Raw genomic sequence first — 15,026 nt, 5'->3', positions numbered from 1 at the left:
ATGGCTCCAGAGTTTGACAAATTCATAGAATCATAGAATCAACTGGGTTGGAAAAGACCCCCGAGATCATCAAGTCCAACCCTTGATCCAACACCACCGTGGTTACTAGATCATGCCACTAAGTGCCACATCTGGTCCCATCTTAAAAACCTCCAGGGACGGGGAATCCACCACCTCCCTGGGCAGCCCATTCCAGTGTCTGATTACACTCTCTATAAAGAATTTCTTCCTAATATCTAACCTAAACTTCCCCTGGCACAGCTTAAGATCATGCCTTCTTGTCCTACTTCTGCTTGCCTGGGAGAAGAGACCAACCCCCACCTGGCTACAACCTCCTTTCTGATAGTTGTAGAGAGTGATGAGGTCTCCCCTGAGCCTCCTCTTCTCCAGGCTGAACAACCCCAGCTCCTTCAGCCTCTCCTCATAGGACTTGTGCTCGAGTCCCTTCCCCAGCCTTGTTACTCTTCTCTGGATCTGCTCCAGGACCTCAATATCCTTCCTGAACTGAGGGGCCCAGAACTGGATACAGTACTCGAGGTGTGGCCTCACCAGTGCTGAGTACAGGGGAAGAATCACTTCCCTGGACCTGTTGGCCACACTGTTCCTGATCCAGGCCAGGATGCCATTGGCCTTCTTGGCCACCTGGGCACACTGCTGGCTCATGTTCTACGACGGATTAGTGGGAAGGGGAGACCTTCAGGCCCTGGGATCCAGCCCATCACCTGGAAGGTAAATGCTCTTTCCCCCTGCCCCCCGCCACGTGGCTGGCCACCCCGTAAGGAGCCACACAGACCACCAGGGAGGGATGGACCAAAGAGGAAGTTTATTGTGGGGTAGGGGTTTATAAGGCTTTTAGGAGGGTCAAAGGGGAACCAATTACAAGTTCAGGGGCACAGAAAAAACCAATCAGGTAAAAGGTTAACAACCAATAGGAAGGGGTTAACAAGGACCAATGAGAAACACCTCAGGACATCTTCTCAGGATACTCCTGTATGGGAGACAAGTCCCTCACAGGGGGTGTCGGGAACACGGAGCAATGACTTTGCAGAAAAAGCAAAAGCCATTTTAAAACCTGTTTAAACCACATTGAAAACTTCTGTTTCTATAACATTTGAGCAGTTTTCTTCTTTTTCTTCACTAGTCCATCTCTGACAGGACTTCTTCCATCCTACATATGGCAAATCCATTGCCACAATGTTCAGCTTCCCATCAATCCAAACTCCCAGGTCCTTCTCTGTCTGGCTGCTCTCCAGCCACTCTGTCCCCAGCCTGTAGCGCTGCAGGGGGTTGTTGTGGCCAATGTGCAGGACCTGGCACTTGGCTTTGTTAAACCTCATCCTGTTGGATTCAGACCATCTCTCCAGCTTGTCTGAAGAGCCCTCCTGCCCTCCAGCAGATCAACATTCCCTGCCAACTTGGACAATCTGCAAATTTGCTAATGGTACGCTCAATCCCCTCATCTATATCATCAATAAAGATATTAAACAGGACTGGGCCCAACACTGATCCCTGGGGGACACCACTAGTGACTGGATCCCAACTGGATGCAGCACTGTTCACCACCACTCTCAGGGCCCAGCCCTCCAGCCAGTTCCTAACCCAGCACAGAGGGCTCCTGTCCAAGCCGTGGGCTGCCAGCTTTTTCAGGAGTATGCTAAAAAAGCTCCTTCCTTTTTGTTCTGAGGCTTTGCTGTACCCAGGAAATGGTGAATCCCAGATATGTCACATGCTTTTTGGCAATCTGGACCTTCTTGCTGGTTACCCCAAACCAGCTTATCCCAAAAAGTTTAGTAAACTTACAGTAGTTTTAATGCATCCAGCTTGAGTTTCTGTAGCAATTAAAATATCATCTAATACCGCAGCAAAGTGATTTCTTCATTCCCCTTTTTCCATATTTCCAATTCATTTGCCAATTGGTTCCCAAACAAAGTGGAGCTATTTTTAACCATTTTGGGAGAACAGTTCACAGTAATTGGGTTTTACAGGCCATTGGGCTTTCCCGTTCAAAGGCAAACAATGGTTGACTTAGTTTCAAGCAGTATGCAGAAGAAAGCATCCATAAGATCCAAAACACTGAACTTCTCATCAGATCCTTTAATTGTGTTAAAAGTTCATAAGGATTTGCTGCTACTGGGTATATGTCTTGCACTATTTTATTAATAGCTCTGAGATCTTGCACTAGCTAGTATTCACTGGTATGTGGCTTCTTTAGCAGAAGGATAGGAGAATTATATTCTGTCTCATGTTCCCTTAATAATCCATGTTGCAAAAATTTAGCAATTAATTCTTCTAACCCTTGCCTAGTGTCTAACTTCAAAGGATATTGTTTCTGCCTTACTGGTCTGGCAGCAGGTTTCAACTGTATTCTTACTGGTTCTACTGCTTTCAATTTCCCTGAAATTCCAGTATCCCACACCAACGAAGTGACAGCGTTTTCCACCTCTGGGACATTGCTGCTGCACTGGTAACTAACTGGCTAGGGAGAATTTTAAATGCATTTGGGTTTTCCATGTCAGGGTGGCTACCTAGCCTCTTTCAGACTTTGATAATGATTATAATTGTGATTATTGTAATTTGGATCACTGTCCATTGCATTAAGATCACTATAATGAAATCAGTCTCCACAGTAAAATATACTCCCTTAAACCCCACCTGTGACACTGACACGCTCCCCAAACTGACCTATATAATTGAAATTCCCCATCTGCCTTCTGTCAACATTAGATATCCTCATAGAATGCTAAGATGTCCCTGTTTGTGCATTGCTACTGTTAATTGTTCCTATGATGTTGGTTACTACTGCATGCTTATTTATTCTCATTGTTGATTGATTGTTCATTGCTAATGGTACTTGAAGAATGATAATCCACAGTAGGCATTGCAACTCAATAATATTGTGTGTCCTATTAACTTTGAAGGCAAAGACACTAGTTGGATCATGATGGTGGTGCCGGGGTAGAGTGTGGCAGAAGCACCCAGTATCCCCACTTTCAGCATTGTCATCGGTGTTGATGCCCTGCTGAGGAGGGAAAGGCCTTCTGGGTTGTGCTTTTTTGTGCTACAAATGAGGTGACTTTGATGTGGTATGTTTTGTCTTCCTGTCTATTTGGGCTGCATTACAAGAGGCCTGTGGGGAGGTTGCTGTCTGACCCATTGGGACAAGCATGAGAACCTTGGAGGATGAAGACATAGGGGTTTGAGAAAAGATCTGACAGAGAATCCAGGTAAAGAACACGTCTGGAGCCATCCTCAAGGCAACACATGCCCATAGTTCAGACATCTTCTCTATGAACATGATCTCTCCATCAATAAACATGTTCACGGCAACTACCTACCACAATAGGCACTGCCGATTGTCGGCACATGTCACAGAGCCCTCTGTGAGCCACTGCCTTTGTGACCTGTCTCTGGCATTGACACAGCCACCCCACATACTGCTGGCAGACAAAACAAGACAGGACAGGACAAAGGGGTGCTGCAAGGAGCCTCTGTACAACCACTTCATGCTTTTCTGATGCAAAATTCAGTGGGATGGCGGAAAAATTGCCCAGTATGCCCTGGCTGGCCTGGGTTGGGGGGGGAGGGGAGGAGGAGGAGGAGAAAAGCCGAGGGGCTGCCCAAGCACAACAGCCTGAAGAAGTGGAAACAGTCCAGCCACTGCAGACAGGTAAGTGGCTGAGCTGGGCCATAGGGCTAGGGCTGCAGACCAATCCTATCCCCCGTGGACATCCCCAGGGAGCAAGGGGAAGTGGGAATGGAGCTGATTCCCCCAGCATCCATCTCCATCCACCAGGCACCCTCAACCTCAAGCTGCTGCCAGAAGAGACAGGGGTTGGTGCCCCCACTATTCCCTGTCCCAGGACTGTCCCTACCTGGGGAGTGGAAGGCTTGACTGTGTTCTCCAGCCTCTCCTGCAGTCCCTAAGCCCTGACTGTTCTTGGGTTTTGCCAGATCCACTTGGGGAACTGCCAGAGGAGGAGCACACCCATGGACTCTTCTACAGATGCACACAGGTATCCACAGACTTCCATGCCTGGGATGGGGCTGCTGTTTCTACTTAGTGGATGACAGCTGTCAGAGCACTGGATGTGACATCCTTCTCTTCCCTGCCCTTAGATGTTCTCAGACTTCCATAAGACCACTGATCATGAAGACAAGACCACCATGGTCCTTGGGGGCACGGCAACCTCCAGCTCCTGCAAAGCAGGGGATTGTGCTGCCATAGCGGATATTATCATGGGAAGTGGCAGCTCCCATTTGAATAAAGTAAGTAACTTGTGGCCAGGGCTGGAGTCCCCCATGAAACGTGAACCCTCTCAAGCTGGGTCTGCTGGCCATCCAACAGACTTTCAGATCAGCAAAATATGGTAGAAAAGGAAGCATTTCTCATGGGAAGCTGTTGAAATGCCTCACTCTATCAACACTCCAGTTCTCTGCTGTGTCTCCTCCAGGTGCCAACCATTGTGAGGGACATTCACCAACAGCTTATGAAGATCACATATATGTCTCAAGAAGACAGGTTGAAGAAGACCCTTCAGGAGATGACAGTTGCACAGCCCCATGATGTGGTGGTGACCCTTCTGCGCTGCGCCCCATCATGTGACAGGTATGGAGCCCACCTTCGAGGGCTCAGGACTCACAAGCCATTAGAGCCCACCAGCCTACAGAGCCAATCTCATGTGGGCTGCCAGACAGATAGAGATTTTCAGGTGCCTCTGACCCCTCTGTGTGCCAGCTGTGCTATGCCAGCCACAGAGCCCATTGCCACACTCCCTTTGTGTCCCTCAATGCACCATTACTTGTCTGCCTGCTACCTGCAGAGGCAGGCTCACTGAGTGCTGCTGGTGAGGGGCAGTGGACAGAGGCAGGGCTGGTGGCCAGTCAGGGCCTCTATGGCTGCCCAGGCCATGGTGTTGTGGCCAAGACCCCACTGACACAGAATTCTGGGCCTGCAGAGCTGCTGTGACCATGTGGAAGGCAATCGTCTCCTCAAGCAGAGCTGCGGAGAAGGTGCTGCCGGAGCTGCTGTGCGTGCTGGAGGACTGGCCGCTGCACAGCACATCCACCTCTGACAAGGATGACTCAGACATCTTCTCCCTGGCTGTGAGTTGCTGGACTAGACCATAGCACATCCTCAGGGGCTACCTCTCTGGCATCTCTCTATCCTTCCTCCTGCACCAGTGATCTCCCCACCTCATGTGATGGGCTGGAAATCTTGGTTAAGGGCAGGTTCAGAGGCAGCCATGTCAGATGTTCCCCCTGCATCTCCCCTGGACCAGAGCAATGCCTGAACCTCAGCCTCTCGCACTTGGGCCCTGGCATGGGGATGTCTCAGTGCTGAGTGCAGTCTCTGGGTGTTTTGTTCTTTTGCAGGCAACTGTAGCACTGTGGGAGATCATCCATCTGCCCCACCATCCAGAGGCACTGATGATGTATTTCCCCCGCCTCTTTGTGGCTCTGCTATTCCAAATCTTCTCCAGCACAGCGCAGATGCCAGCAGAAGTCAATACCTTCTGGAGAAGATGCCAGCAGGAGCACTGCCTTCCCACCAACCCCAACAGGTGCTCCATCACAGTCCTCCCCTCCCTCCCATGCCCTTGGAGCTGGGCTCAGGAATCCTGGCATGACCTAGGCTTTGCTCTGTACACAGATTCATAGTGCAGACCATGAAATCACTGCTCTGCCATCTTGAGTATGAGGATGTGGTGTCTGAAGTTGAACATGAGTGTGGCTGGGACACATTCCTCAACATTGACAATCACCAGTATGCAGTGGGTCTGCTGGCCAGGTGAGACCTCCCTTCTCCATGCTCCCCTATCATTTCTCCCCAGGAGATGAGGTGGCCCCGACATAATCCCTGTGGTCATGGGTGAGAGGGACTTGTCACTGAGGCATGGCCCTGCAGAGTGGAAAAGCCTGGGAGAGCTGGGTGCTCTGGAGCAGCCACAACCCAAAGTGCCAGCATGGCCTCCCGTGAGTCCTGGGCTGATGGCACAGAACAGGAGGTCTGTCTGCAGGGAACCTCACTGAGGATAGCCTGTCAGGGCCAGAGAGATTTGGGGCCAACCATTGATGGCCATCCACAGCCTGGTTGCTCATATCCCCTGTGTGTAGGAAGGTGTTTTTTCAGTCTGGTCATCCTCAACAGTCCCTGCTGGTGTTGGGTACTGCCTTTCTCCTTTTGAGAGGTGGTGGGGAAGGATCAGGCTTTGGTAATTCAGTCTCAGGAGAGGTTTGCCCACCCTGCTCAGGGTCAACGATGCCTTTTTTCCTCCTCCAGAGCAATGCTCAGGGTCTCACAGTGCTTGTGTTACCGGATTGCACGCTACCTGTTCAGGCTGCTCCGCAGAGAGGAGGCTCGCTGGGAAGTCTCTGCCATGGCATTCTTTGTTGAGGTGAGCCTGATGGCAAGTGCTGCCTCGCTGAGCTGCCTCCCTCCACTCTGCCCTGTTCGACACACAGCTGTGGGGAGAACTGCAGTTTGTGGAGCTGGGGCAGAGGGTGGGCTCTGCTTGTGCCCTTGGCCACCTGCTGCTGGAGTCAAGCCTGCTTCCCACTTCAGCTTCACATTTTCAAGATTCTTTTGCTTATCTACATGCAGTGCCTGGACATGATGGAAGGACAAGAAGGAAATAACTTTCTGCCTGTATTTCGGCATCATTTTATGCCACAAACACCACATATGACCACAGTCACTGCTCTGTATGTTTCAGCTCCTGCCTTGCCTTAACATAAAGGAATGGGATGAACGCATCCTGCAACTTTTCCCAATCTACCTCAGGAGAGATTGCAGAGAGATGCGTCTCCTGCTGCTCAGATGCCTCCTATTGCTCTGCAAGAGACCCTCTATGGTAAGAAGCAGGCAGCTGGCTGAAGCTGTGCTGGCCATGTGGGGCTGGGTAACACAGTAGTTTGGACTTGTCTGGGCTTCAGAAGCTGTGTCACCTGCTGCCAGCATTCCTGACTCCCCATTCAGCCACCAGAGTCCTTCAGAACAGGCCTCTGGTTTCTTCGTTCTGAGGTAGTAGCGTGGGGTTGAACTGCTGGAGTGGTTTTGGCAATGCAGCCTTTGATTGCTTCAGAACATTGCATTGTGCTCCATGCAGGCCAACACTATCCTGGCCTTGACTGAAAGCCTTACAGAGGTACTGAAGGATAAGGACGGAGAGCTGGTGGACATGACCCTTTCTGTGCTCAGCGACGTGATCCGGGACGCAGACGTGCCAATTGCCAGTTCCATTGCTGTGCAGCTGGCTGAGGCACTCCTGCCACTATTTGAGAATGTAAGGCTCTGTGCCTCCTGCCAGGGGCACTGGGTGCTGCCAGGAAACTTTATACCTGTGGAATTTCAGGCCCATGCCCATGTGGGCCTGGAGAAGCTGGTGCTGAGGTCTTGCCCTCTTCATTTCCACTAGGACACTAGCCATGTGCAGCTCCTCTCCATTCAGCTCTTTCAAGTGCTAATGGAGTTGGTAGAAGAAGACAGAAAAAAGCTCCTGGAGAAGAATGTGCGCCAGAGCCTGTTCCTACTGTTCCGCCACTTGCATGATGAGAACCAGTGTGTGGCACAGGTGAGGACTTCTGAAATGTTGGTGTCCATGTTGGAGGTGACTCAACTGCCTCCTGCGCTCCCATCTCTTCCTGCTCTTAGCCTCAAAGCAGCAGTTCTGGGAACCTCTGTTCTCCTGTCCTGGCAGCACCAGATGCCTGAGATGGGTGTTGACCCATCACTTTACCCAGGCACCAAACCCACTGATGGGCAAGTTTCCCAGATGCTGCATATTCCCACTAAGGGCCAGGAAAGGCCAGGAGCCTTGTCAAGGTATAAGGGATGCAGGTCCTGTGCCCTCATCAGTGGTTCCATCTCCCGGTATCTGCTGCTCTATAGGCTTTTTGGGAAACTCTGCTTCAAGCTAACACGTTCCTGCAGGAGAGGAAGCTCGAGCAACTGTTGGAAAAGACATGGAGTGTTGACAAGTGCCTGGTGAGGATAGATTCAAAGCCCTAGACTCATCCTGGGGACTCAGAATCCCTTTTAAGGCCAGCACAGTGTTGTAGAAAAGGAAACATTTCTCATGGGAAGCTGGGGAAATGCCATGCTCTATCAGCAATCCAGTTCCCTGCTATGTCTCCTCCAGGTGCCAAGCATTGTGAGGGACATGTACCAATGGCTCACATTCATAATGGATGTGTCTGCTGAGCACAGACTGGACAAGAGCCTTCAGGAGATGAGCCTTGCACAGTCTCATGATGTGGTGGTGACCCTTCTGCGCTGCGCCCCATCATGTGACAGGTATGAGGTTTATCTGCTTTGAGTGCTGAGGACTCACAAGCGATTAGAGCTCATCGGACCCATGACCCCTCTGTTTCCCTGTTGTGCCATGTCAATTGTGCCCTGCAGGGCACCATTACTTGTCTGCCTGCTACCTGCAGAGGCAGGCTCACTGAGTGCTACTCAGTGGACAGAGGCAGGGCTGGTGGCCAGCCAGGGCCTCTATGGCTGCCCAGGCCATGGTGTTGTGGCCAAGACCCCACTGACACAGAATTCTGGGCCTGCAGAGCTGCTGTGACCATGTGGAAGGCAATCGTCTCCTCAAGCAGAGCTGCGGAGAAGGTGCTGCCGGAGCTGCTGTGCGTGCTGGAGGACTGGCCGCTGCACAGCACATCCACCTCTGACAAGGATGACTCAGACATCTTCTCCCTGGCTGTGAGTTGCTGGACTAGACCATAGCACATCCTCAGGGGCTACCTCTCTGGCATCTCTCTATCCTTCCTCCTGCACTAGTGATCTCCCCACCTCATGTGATGGGCTGGAAATCTTGGTTAAGGGCAGGTTCAGAGGCAGCCATGTCAGATGTTCCCCCTGCATCTCCCCTGGACCAGGGCAATGCCTGAACCTCACCCTCTTGCACTTGGGCCCTGGCATGGGGATGTCTCAGTGCTGAGTGCAGTCTCTGGGTGTTTTGTTCTTTTACAGGCAACCAGAGCACTGTGGGAGATCATCCATCTGCCCAACCATCCAGAGGCACTGATGATGTATTTCCCCTGCTTCTTTGTGGCTCTGCTATTCCAAATCTTCTCCAGCACAGCGCAGATGCCAGCAGAAGTCAATACCTTCTGGAAGAGATGCCAGCAGGAGCACTGCCTTCCCACCAACCCCAACAGGTGCTCCATCACAGTCCTCCCGTCCCTCCCATGCCCTTGGAGCTGGGCTCAGGAATCCTGGCATGACCTGGGCTTTGCTCTGTACACAGATTCATAGTGCAGACCATGAAATCACTGCTCTGCCATCTTGAGTATGAGGATGTGGTGTCTGAAGTTGAACATGAGTGTGGCTGGGACACATTCCTCAACATTGACAATCACCAGTATGCAGTGGGTCTGCTGGCCAGGTGAGACCTCCCTTCTCCATGCTCCCCTATCATTTCTCCCCAGGAGATGAGGTGGCCCCGACATAATCCCTGTGGTCATGGGTGAGAGGGACTTGTCACTGAGGCATGGCCCTGCAGAGTGGAAAAGCCTGGGAGAGCTGGATGCTCTGGAGCAGCCACAACCCAAAGTGCCAGCATGGCCTCCCGTGAGTCCTGGGCTGATGGCACAGAACAGGAGGTCTGTCTGCAGGGAACCTCACTGAGGATAGCCTGTCAGGGCCAGAGAGATTTGGGGCCAACCATTGATGGCCATCCACAGCCTGGTTGCTCATATCCCCTGTGTGTAGGAAGGTGTTTTTTCAGTCTGGTCATCCTCAACAGTCCCTGCTGGTGTTGGGTACTGCCTTTCTCCTTTTGAGAGGTGGTGGGGAAGGATCAGGCTTTGGTAATTCAGTCTCAGGAGAGGTTTGCCCACCCTGCTCAGGGTCAACGATGCCTTTTTTCCTCCTCCAGAGCAATGCTCAGGGTCTCACAGTGCTTGTGTTACCGGATTGCACGCTACCTGTTCAGGCTGCTCCGCAGAGAGGAGGCTCGCTGGGAAGTCTCTGCCATGGCATTCTTTGTTGAGGTGAGCCTGATGGCAAGTGCTGCCTCGCTGAGCTGCCTCCCTCCACTCTGCCCTGTTCGACACACAGCTGTGGGGAGAACTGCAGTTTGTGGAGCTGGGGCAGAGGGTGGGCTCTGCTGTGTGCCCTTGGGCCCCTGCTGCAGGGGTGACAGGTATGACTGCTCTCACTGCTCTGTCATTTCAGCTTCTGCCTTGCCTAAACTTAGATAAATGGGATGAACGCATCCTGCAGCTTGTCCCAATCTACCTCAGGAGAGATTGCAGAGAGATGCATCTCCTGCTGCTCAGATGCCTCCTATTGCTCTGCAAGAGACCCTCTATGGTAAGAAGCAGGCAGCTGGCTGAAGCTGTGCTGGCCATGTGGGGCTGGGTAACACAGTAGTTTAGACTTGTCTGGGCTTCAGGAGCTGTGTCACCTGCTGCCAGCATTCCTGACTCCCCATTCAGCCACCAGAGTCCTTCAGAACAGGCCTCTGGCTTCTTCGTTCTGAGGCAGTAGCGTGGGGTTGAACTGCTGGAGTGGTTTTGGCAATGCAGCCTTTGATTGCTTCAGGACATTGCATTGTGCTCCACGCAGGCCAACTCAATCGTGGCCCTGACTGAAAGCTTCACAGAGGTACTGAAGGATAAGGACGGAGAGGTGGTGGGCATGACCCTTTCTGTGCTCAGCGACGTGATCCGGGATGCAGATGTGTCAATTGTCAGTTCCATTGCTGTGCAGCTGGCTGAGGCACTCCTGCCACTATTTGAGAACGTAAGGCTCTGTGCCTCCTGCCAGGGGCACTGGGTGCTGCCAGGAAACTTTATACCTGTGGAATTTCAGGCCCATGCCCATGTGGGACTGGAGAAGCTGGTGCTGAGGTCTTGCCCTCTTCATTTCCACTAGGACACTAGCCATGTGCAGCTCCTCTCCATTCAGCTCTTTCAAGTGCTAATGGAGTTGGTACCAGAAGAGGAAAAAAAGCTCCTGGAGAAGAATGTGCACCAGAGCCTGTTACCGCTCTTCTATCACATGTATGATGAGAACCAGTGTGTGGTGCAGGTGAGGATTCTGAGCTCCTGCTGTCCCCTGTGAAGGGGGCTCAACTGCCTTCTGCCCTAACACCTTGCAGACTGCAGTGCTTCTGCCTCCTCCTGGCCTTGGCCACAGGGATGCAGGTCCTGTGTCCTGGGCTGCTGTGCCATCTCCCAGTCTCTCCAACTCTGCAGGCCTCTTGGGAAACCCTGCTTCAAGCAACAAAGTTCCTGAAGAAGTGGAATCTTGAGGAGCTGCTGAAGACAGAAGAGATGTGGAGGTTCGATGAGTGCCTGGTAAGGATGGCCTTGAAGCCCCAGACCCAGCCTGAACAAGCTCTTTGCTCCCGATACTCAGTGTGTGAGGGTGCCAGCTGTGGCCCCTGCCCACTCCTGCACACATCACCACCAGCCTGCACCCCACGCACTACTCTCCTCGGGTGTGTGGCCCAGCAAGCTCTTCTCCAGGCTCTTCTCCCTCCCTGAGTCAGGGTGCTGACAGAGTCCTGACCCAGCTGTGCTTTGGCATCAGAGTGATACTGGGGCTCCCTGGGGAGCACTCAGCCCTCTGCTCCCTCCAAACCTTGGCACCAGCCAGCTGCTGGCTGGGTGTCATGGGTGTCCAAGCAGGGAATGTCAGTCCAGGGTGCAGGAGCTGCTCAGCCAAGGGAAAGAATCAGTGCCAACCCTTCCCTGTGTCCCCTTCTGCTCTCTCTAGCTGGCAGAGGACAGAAGCAGAGCAGACGAGTACCTGCGCCAGTCGGTGTCATACCTGCATAGCCCACAGAAGGCCATGCGAGAGGCAGCCATCAGGTTCACTGGTGAGCCACAACCCCCAGAGTCCCTTGCCGCCCCACTGCAGCTTGGCCTCAGCTCTAGCTGCTGCACTGGCAGCAGGACCCAGCCCAGTGGCTGTGGTACCCTGACTACGTCTCAGGACTCTCTGCCACTCTCTCCTACCCTTGCCCTTGTGCTTTATACGTGGCTCAGTCCTGCCAAGGGGAGGAGTACGTGCAGCTGGGCTGGCAGCGCTGGTGTCAGGGAGCTGTGCTGCTGAGGCCATGATAGGCTGTGTGTTCCTAGGGCACATCAGGTGGCACATGAGGGGGCAGGAAGAATTGCTCCAGGTCACCTGTGAGGGTGAATGAGGGCAGCAGGCTGTCAGCAGGGACTGGCATGAAAGGAGGAAGGATCCTGGACAGCTGGAGAGGGTTCTGCTCCCTGCCCAGACAAAGGGCAGTGTGGGCAGAGCAGAGAGAGACTTTAGGAGCTTATGTGGTATTCATGGCAAACATTTTAGGGCTTACCCTCTTAGTTCCTGCTCCCTTCTGACCATGGGAAGGGCTGGGTGGGGTGGCCCTGGCAAGAGGGGTTCCTGAGGTCCCTAAACCTTGGCTCTGTTCCTCTCTGTTTCAGCACGTCAAGGCACGACAAATAACTTTAGCACCTCCATCTCAAACCTTGCATCTCAAACCCTGCACTTTCTAAGAGCTGTAGAGAGACATCCTTCCTTCAGATTCAGGCTGCTGCAAAACCAGCTCCGCATGGCGTGGAGGAGGCGGCCTTCTCTCTTGGACAATGGCTGGCCTTCTCTCTGCTACAGTGGTCGGCCACACTGCTGGAGGTCTCTGCAGAGCTAATCCTGGGAGCTCTGTCTGCTGGGGCCACCTGAGTGTGCAGGAAATACTAGGTGGCTTCTGGCCTCTCCCGACCCACAGGACAACTCTTCTCTAAGACCATTTTTCTTTATGTCTTTTAAGGAAAGTTCTTTTATGCAAATATCAGCACTAGTTCAGGACCTTTTATCTCAGGCTCCTGCCATCCAGAGCCCAATTTGCAGCTTGCACTGCAGCTGCACACTGATCTATCTGCACTGAATGTACTCCTCAACAGTCCTAACTTTGTTTTAATTGAGCATACCAGCTAATACACTGAAAGGGACAAAAGGAAAGTTTCAAGGCACTTAACCACTGCCCTAACATACAACATTATAACAAGTAACAAACTTAACACAATTAAGGGCAGAAATGATTACCAATATAAAATCACACAGGATTCTCAAAAGTCTGTTACTCATCATTCACTACTTGTTAACGTACTGGGACAAGTATTCATCTCCATCCAACAAGCTGGTCTTAACTGGGGTATAAGTTCACACACAGAACACGTTGAGTTGGAAGGGACCTACAAGTTCCTCAAGTTCAACTCTTAAATGAATGACCCATATGGGGATCAAACCTGCAAACTTGGTGTTATTAGTACCATCTTCAAACCAACTGATCTCTTAATGACATATTCAGTTGATTGATTATATTTGCTGTAAAATGAGCACCCCTGTCTGGTTCAATTGACTTGGTGCCCCTGCTGCAACTGGATCTGGTTGCAAGAGATCTCTCATCAGGTCCGAATTTCTACAGTACCTCTCCACTAGCTATTTTCTGGCTCCTAGTTCTCAGTTGCCTCAGTCAGAGACTTAGCCATTTCTCCTAACTGGGAATCCCATAGCTCCAAGAAAACCAGACGTGGGAGTTTAATTATGGCCTCTATTTTTTCTGGATCTATCACTCATTGCCCCTTCCCCAAAATACAGCCAAATATTTATCTTTCCTTTTGACACAGCTGAAGTTTAGATGGAGATGCATGCTGTTCCCTTTTTGCTAGTGCAATACATCTAGTATACAAGCATTCTCATCACAATTTGCTAATGAGAAATCACCTACATGGACCAATTGTACAAGAGCTGATACCGAAATAAATGTATACGTAGAAAAATGTGCTTTTATAATTTTTTAAAAATATACACAAAATTACCATCATTACAAGCAAGTACTAGTCCACAAGAATCTCATATATATACAAAAAATAAATCAGTGTTTCAGCTGACATATGTCTTCTAGAGAACCTCCTCCAGGCATGGTATTTCCAATTTACACCAAAACAATCAATTCAAGTAGTTACAAATAGCACATGGTGTGCCTCTACATGCAGATCTTCCTGGTTCCCTCTTTTTGAAGAGATTCCATGTGCACACAGCAGCAACCCAGGGTGAACAATTCTTTCAGTGGGTGTTTGTGCTTTCTAGGGACATGATCCATCTGTTCACCAATTGCCTATTAGTTGCAAAGAAAACTTAGAGTGTCTTGAAGGAATCACCACACACTAAAACACTGCCTATCACACATGATACAGCACATCTATATCTTTCTAAATGCTTAAGCAACTCTCCTATCAATCTTTTCTTGCTATCCTGAGGTTCAGTTAATCCCTCAAATCATCCCCCAGTGTTTGCAATGCAATGCTGAGAGATGGGCTGTTCACCTTGGAGACCTGCTGTGGATACGGGTACAGCCTGCTGCAGAATTTCCCCCTCCCCCGGATGGCCTACTGTGCACCGGTGGAGTTCTCCCCAGAGCTCGTGATGGTTTCTCTGGGATGGATTACATCAGCAGACTAGGTGCCACGCATCACTCATCTCTGCCACTCCAGATTTGGGGATCTGAACCAATCTCCCCACTCCAATCAGTGAAGACCATCAGAGATCATGAACCATCCATTCGGAACAGCGCTTTCCTGGTGCTTAGGACTGACTGACCCATGTTCAACAGCAGACTCTAAACGTGAAGTCCCCTTGCACGCCTTATGAGCCCCTGCACGCCTTATGAGCGACTCCAAGCTCCCTGCATGTTTTACAGGGGACCCCAGTCCTCTGCACGCCTTACGAGCTACCTCAGTCCCTTGTGCGACTTGGGAGAGACCCTAAAAACTCCCTTTTATGTGTGCCTTTCGCTGATCAGGCTGCTCACCCATACTTGACCCACTACAGTAATTTCACCAACTATGTAAAAAATGCTGCAGCAACAGAGAGACTAAAATAATCTGAGAAATTTAATAGTAATAATTTGAGATTCTTATGATTTATATTGAATATGCTCTGAGAATTTTAACACTCATCCTTTGAATCCTCCCTGCTCCAAAGGTCCCAGGTGAACTCACACAGTTTGGCTGTTCCCTTT

The 15,026-nt window shown here is 51.1% G+C and overlaps 1 protein-coding gene across 2 annotated transcripts; it reads left to right on the top strand.

Moving 5' to 3' along the window:
• The first annotated feature begins 3,403 nt into the window (after positions 1–3,403).
• LOC135406795 (maestro heat-like repeat-containing protein family member 7) lies at positions 3,404–13,785 on the top strand. Of its 2 annotated transcripts, XM_064641232.1 has the most exons (23): positions 3,404–3,667; positions 3,952–4,013; positions 4,117–4,266; positions 4,452–4,606; positions 4,956–5,103; positions 5,374–5,561; positions 5,651–5,788; positions 6,281–6,395; positions 6,714–6,851; positions 7,107–7,283; positions 7,416–7,571; positions 7,889–7,984; positions 8,139–8,293; positions 8,560–8,707; positions 8,978–9,165; positions 9,255–9,392; positions 9,885–9,999; positions 10,184–10,321; positions 10,577–10,753; positions 10,886–11,041; positions 11,209–11,310; positions 11,732–11,834; positions 12,430–13,785. In XM_064641232.1, the coding sequence occupies exons 1-23, from the start codon at positions 3,532–3,534 to the stop codon at positions 12,651–12,653; spliced, it is 3,303 nt and encodes a 1,100-aa protein (XP_064497302.1). In that variant the 5' UTR covers positions 3,404–3,531; the 3' UTR covers positions 12,654–13,785. The 2 variants fall into 2 exon arrangements, with proteins under 2 accessions (XP_064497302.1, XP_064497303.1); XM_064641233.1 differs by lacking the exon at positions 11,732–11,834 and having other exon boundaries at positions 12,430–12,617.
• The last annotated feature ends 1,241 nt before the right edge of the window (positions 13,786–15,026 follow it).

Source organism: Pseudopipra pipra, chromosome Z (assembly GCF_036250125.1).
Source record: "Pseudopipra pipra isolate bDixPip1 chromosome Z, bDixPip1.hap1, whole genome shotgun sequence".
NCBI classification, from domain to species: domain Eukaryota; kingdom Metazoa; phylum Chordata; class Aves; order Passeriformes; family Pipridae; genus Pseudopipra; species Pseudopipra pipra.
The sequence above is the reverse complement of the archived record's forward strand: the minus strand, read 5'-3'. Positions and strand labels throughout refer to the sequence as shown.